General features: G+C 46.5%; 1 protein-coding gene across 1 annotated transcript; it reads left to right on the forward strand.

Annotated features, from left to right (window-relative positions):
* Nucleotides 1–2,110: 2,110 nt before the first annotated feature.
* LOC120706855 (disease resistance protein RGA2-like) lies at nucleotides 2,111–5,970 on the forward strand. Its single transcript, XM_039991582.1, has one exon. It carries the CDS (start codon nucleotides 2,209–2,211, stop codon nucleotides 5,713–5,715), a length of 3,507 nt encoding a protein of 1,168 aa, XP_039847516.1. The 5' UTR covers nucleotides 2,111–2,208; the 3' UTR covers nucleotides 5,716–5,970.
* The last annotated feature ends 235 nt before the right edge of the window (nucleotides 5,971–6,205 follow it).

Raw genomic sequence — 6,205 nt, forward strand, 5'->3', positions numbered from 1 at the left:
GGGGGAAGTGCTGGGTCTGTCGGCACTCTTCTCCGCTTGTACCTCGACAGTTGCTTATTCGGTTGTAAGTGTTCGAGACTTTCTTTGTTTATTTAGAATTAGAGTTTAGATCACAAGTTATCATCTCTGCCTTATATTAGTTGATGTGTATGCTTATAGAGTAGCATTTGATCTTAGCTTAAGACCCCAAATAGAAAAGGGTAGTCTTGGCCAGGGCTAAGGTTAGTAGAGAAAGGCGTAGACGTGGTGTCTATGCTAGACTATACCACTCAGTTGTCTGATAGTCCCACGGTTTGTAGAGGTAGCCGGTAGGTGGTGACAGCCCTGTTCGAGCCCTAGTAATCTTTCACATTTGGATATTGGATAGAGCACGTATTATTGGAACTATCGACTTGTATAAGTCGGTCGAAACCAGTAGCTCAAAGTAAAACGGCGACGTGATCTCTTCTTCTAGGCATAGATTCTAGATCTAGAAAGTCCTCTCTTATATTTTTTCCACACTAGCGTGTGTGTCCTTGGATGAGCCTGAACCTATAGATAGCGTACTCACGTTTCTCAGTGGATACGATACCCTAGAATACTCTTGGGTGAAAGCTACAGCGGAATCCTTGCGCTTGCGGATTTTATTCATGACGTTACAAAGTACCAACACCAACCCCCGAAGAGAGGGGCCCGACGCGCCGACCCTTGACGAAGGATTTCCGCCTCGCCCGACCCCCGAGGGAGGACTTCCGCTTCGCCCAACCCTCACAAAAGAGGGTCCGCCTCGCCCGACCCTCACGAGAGAGGGTCCGCCTCGCCCGACCCCCGCAAAAGGTCCTCGCGACCCATAGACGTGGGTTCCCAGGAAATCGGGAGGCTTGTCGGGTGGAGGCCAGCCGCTAGGGTGGTCCCGGGAACTCAGGGACAGGACTGCCCTCCACTCCAGTATGGACACAGAGTGGGTAGTAGATTCGGCCTGCACGGACCCGGGCGAAGACACGGCCTGGTTACACTGTCAAAGCTCGTCCATGCCAGCCAGAGGACGTGAGCCACGTCAGACAGGACACGGCGCCATGCCCCGAAGGCGGAGGACGCGGAAGCCGGGCGGAAATCCGATGGGCTGGCGGAAATCCCGTTCCCGTGAGGATACGGGGAATATTCTGTTAGAAGTGTACGGACAGGACGTCTCCCACGAGCCGAGTCGAGATAGGTCAAAAGGACCCATCGTTCAGTAACCAACGGGGGTTGGGAGTCACCCGACCCCCACTCCCTCTCTCTCTCGCTCTCTCTGGAAACCCTCACTCCTTGGGCTATAAAAGGGGGAGGGGCACTCCATGCAAGATCATCCGCACACGCCCGCTCGCACTCGCACGCGCACACACACACACCCCCTTGACAAGAGACTTGGGACCCTCGCTCCCTCTCTCGCCCGTTTGTCATCCCTACTGTAAAAAATTTTGAGTACAAGAGCACGAGAGCTCGAACTGGACGTAGGGACGTTCCGCCCGACCCAGTATAAAACCTTGTGTCTTTGCTTGTACTACCATCCGATCCTGTGACGCGCACACAAATTTACTAGCCGGTGATCCGGAACACCGACAGGAGGTGCACTCCGCACCACATTGAGCGAGTGGGCTGCACCAGGCCGTGCCCAGTCGGTTTGCTGGATTTGATCCGGCTACGGAATTAGGGTGTGTTTAGTTGGTGAAAATATTTGGATTTTGGTATTGTAGTATATTTCATTGTTATTTGATAAATAATGTCCAATCATGGACTAATTAGGCTTAAAAATTTATTTCTTGCTAATCAGTTAAACTATGTAATTAGTTATTTTTTTCCACTACATTTAATGCTCCATGCATGTGTCCGAAGATTCAATGTGATGAGTAATGTAGAAATTTTTAAAAAAAACTAAACAAGGTCTTAGTCATTCTGTGGTCGACTACCAAGAAAGGTTTTTATATATATGCATAGCAAAAGTTATGCATATAGAAAAATCAAAACAGTTAGATGGATGTAGGAGTAAATTAAAAAGAAGAGCAATTGGCCTGTTGTAGTTAGAAATGGGCAACCATCGAACTGGAAAAAATCGTTGCTTTGAAACCACCCCCGACGGGGCTCCTAATCTAATCGTTCCAACTAGATTAGCCTAGACTATATCGCCGGAACCAACGGAGTCCGGGCGGGCGAGAAAAGCCACCTACAGAATTTGCGGCGTCTTGCAAGATGGAGAACCCTGCTGGGGAATCCTTGGATTTGATGCAATTCCTCAAGGATTGGCAGGGCGTAATCCAGTGGCTCGTGAGCAGCGGCACCTCGACAGTAGCCGACGCACTGCGGCTGCACGAGGACCTGTGGCGCCTCAAGACGACTCTGCCTCGTGCCGCCATGACGGCAGACGAGGCGGAGTGGTGGCGCTTCGCGCACCCTGGCGTCGGCGAGCTCCTCGCCAGGCTCAAAGACGCCGTCTATGACGCGGAGGACGTCCTAGACGAGTTCAGCTACCAGGAGGCGCACCAGCGAGCCGAGGGACTCTTCGGCCAGGCAAGTCAACTCCTCTCCTCGTCTCCTGATTTCTTCAAATCTTGGGCCCTTGGCCCCAGGAGCAAGGTGAGGGACGTCCATGGGAGGCTGGAGCATGCTGCCGCTGAGCTTAAAGAAGCCATGGATCACTTGAGATCTCGGCCTGTTGCATCCCAGATATGGAGGAGGCCTCCCACTAGTTCTTTCCCAGCTCACAAATCGGAATTGGTGGGCAGAGACGACGAGTTGAAAATGTTGATAGAGCTCTTCGCGACATCTAAGAATCAGGGTGGAGGTGACCGGATTCCTGAATCTAGCGGTGCTGCTGTTTCTGTGCCGAAGAGGAGAAGAACTGAGGAGGTGAAACCGAATGTTGTGGCCATTGTTGGAATGGGAGGGATGGGGAAAACTGCCCTGGCACAATACGTTTTCAACCATCAGACAGTTCGTGAGCACTTCATGGACCAGTGTTTTTGGGTATCCGTGTCCGACGATGGCTTTGATGTCCTGAGGATAACTAAAGAGATACTCTACTCTGTTTTTCCTCAGAGGCAGTTTGAGACGACTAACTTGAACTACCTGCAAGCAATCCTTCTAGATGAAATGAAGACCAAGAGATTTCTTCTTGTCCTTGATGATGTGTGGAATGAAGACCTGGCTGAGTGGCACAGATTTTATTCACCATTTGCCGACCTTGTAGGTGCCATGATCTTAGTAACTACTCGGTCTAAGAGTGCTGCAGAGATGATGAGCAGAGTGGATCTATTATTGTATCTAAATGGCTTACCAGCTGATACTTACAAGGAGTTCTTCAAGACATGTGCATTTGGCTATCATGGGGAAGGGGAATCAAGTATCTGTAGCAGTAACTTGCAATGGATATGTTGCCGCATCGCCGACAAGTTGGGCGGATCTCCTCTTGCTGCAAAAACTGTAGGAGCACTGCTGAGCTCAAATATCAGTGAGGAACATTGGAGAACTGTCATGGATAGCGAACTGTGGGAGCTCAATCAGAACAACAATGGCATCTTGACTGCTCTTCAGATAAGCTTTCAGTATTTGCCAGCACATTTGAAGAGATGCTTCTCGTTTTGTTCAATCTTCCCAAGAAATTATACGTTGCAGAAAGAAGAACTGATAGATTTGTGGATTGCTCTTGACTTTGTTGCCCCTGAAGGTAGGATGAGAGCAGAAGACATTGCAGCCAAGTACCTGGACGAGTTAACAAGCAGGTTTTTCTTTGACATGATTGGTGATGGGCAATGCTACCGGATGCACGATTTGATGCGTGAAGTCGTGCGATCAGCATCATTTTCAGAGTGCCTTTTGTTGCCAAGTGGACGTCACCTGAACAAAATTCCTTCCACAGTTCGCCATGTTTTTGTGCACGCTGAAGGTATCAATATGCAGATTGAATTAGATGAGTGCAAGAAACTACGTTCGCTTGTAACAGATGGTAGATGGAATCTCGATATAAATTTTGCTACAAAGCAGATCACAAGTATTCGTTGTCTGAAGCTAGATGCTGTCAGCATAAAGGGCCTTCCAGAACATGTTGGGAACTTGAGACATCTCCGGTATCTGGACATTTCTAAAGCAGATATTGCAACTTTGCCATCATCATTTTACTGTCTGTACAATCTGCAGGTTTTATACCTCGGCCATAGATCACGGTGTAGTAGTGGATATTTTCAGAAGAACTTCTCCAAGCTGACTAAGTTGAGAAAATGTCTCCCAGCCACAATTCTGTCAAAAGTATGTTCGATCGGGAAACTGACTTCTCTTCAAACGTTCCACTCTTTCGATGTTCGTAGAGAGGATGGGTACAGAATTGGTGAACTGAAGAATATGACTCAGCTCCAAGGTTCTCTACAAATCAAGAATCTTGAGAATGTGAGCTGTCAGGAAGAAGCCAAGGAGGCAGATCTCGATAACAAGATATACCTTACAGGCTTGGTTCTGCACTGGTCAAAAGGAAATACTAGTGCTAGCCAGGCAGCAAATGATGACCATTCTGACGTCTTAGAAGGTCTCCAACCAAACTCAAGCATCAAGCTACTAGAAATAAAATCATGTCGCGGTACCAGACTACCAACATGGTTGAATGAACAAGACCTGCCTTGTCTAGATAGATTTGTATTGTATGACTGTATCAATTTCAAGAATATGCCTTCTCTACCGTCTTCCATCACAAAACTACACCTTGTACGTGTCGGGCTTGAGAGGTTCCCTGAGATATGGCTCCCACATGATGGCAGTCATGGAAATCATCAAAGAACCAGAATATGTCTCACTGAGTTGCTCATTGAGAACTGCTTCAATCTGACAAGTCTTTCAGAGCTGCTTGATACACCATGTTCTTCACTCAAGACGCTGTGTGTCAAGAACTGTGCAGAACTGAATTTACTCCCTGAGAACTTCACAAATTTACCTCTCAAGGAGCTGAAGTTAATTAATCTGCCAAAAATTAGTTGCCAGGAGGGTTTTCAGCTACCTTATACCCTGACAGACTTTGAGCAGGATTTTTGTCAAATGTTGGAGACTTGGTTTCCAGAAAGCTTGGTAAAACTGAGCTCTTTATCCACACTGAAACTACGCCATAGTCCTGATGTTAAATACCTCCCAAGCCAGGTGACATGCCGATTGACATCGCTGAAGAACTTGATACTCGAAAGCTGCAAAAATCTGACAGATTTAGAAGGGTTAAAGGCTTTGACAGCGCTAGAAAATTTGCACATTGTCAACTGTCCTTCAATTCGCCAATCCGTAGAACCCTTGTTAACCGAAATAGAGGGGGTGGGTATGTCAAAGCTGATCTACTTAACCATTGATGACACACAGCTTCTCAAAATGCAATTTTTCAAGAATGGCTTCCATTCTCTCCAGAGGCTGAAAGTATGCAGTTCCAAAGAGTCCCACATGTTTGATGATGAGGCCATGCAGGAGGTGATGAAAAGCTTAAGATCACTCAAAGGATTATGCCTACAGAGTTGCACCGCGCTCCAGTCCATTCATACAGTTCTGCACCTACTGCCATGCCTTGAAACGCTCAGTATTTCTGACTGTCCTTTCCTCCACAGCCTTCCATCTCTGTTGCCCCCCTCCATCAGGCAACTGCAGGTAGCACACTGTGATGAGAAACTGATGACACAATTAGATAAATATAAAGAAATGCTAAGGCCTTTCGACACATCATTCACAGATTTCTGAACGGATCCTTGTACTTGGAATGAAATCATTTTTTTATAATGTCCTATGGCTTTTTTCAGGGTATTGTCAAATTTTGTTAACCAATGTATTAAGTAATTGTATTAAATGTAGGAGTATGCTTGGCATCTATCTATAGTACGTAGATTAGTTTTGTAACTGGCCCTTTATTATAATCCTGGTCCCATCTTATTTCTAAAGATGTTAGATGTCTTGACATTTTACAGTATATTTTAATTCGAAATACATTATAAGTTATAATGTTTAGTGATCTTGTGACTAAGCATGTGCACATATTGAAATGCATATTAAAGAAGAATAAAAATATGAAAACAAAGATTAGAATTTATGAACGAGGTCCAGCCCTTCCGTTGTCCTCTTGTTCCCTATTGTAGCCCTGACCATGGAGAAAACACTCAAGATCGGTTACACCTGGGCCAAACCTTCAGCAGTGGCCACATCAGAGGTAGCAATCCTCAATAGTAGCCTCTCG

This window comes from Panicum virgatum, chromosome 5K, assembly GCF_016808335.1.
Source record: "Panicum virgatum strain AP13 chromosome 5K, P.virgatum_v5, whole genome shotgun sequence".
NCBI classification, from domain to species: domain Eukaryota; kingdom Viridiplantae; phylum Streptophyta; class Magnoliopsida; order Poales; family Poaceae; genus Panicum; species Panicum virgatum.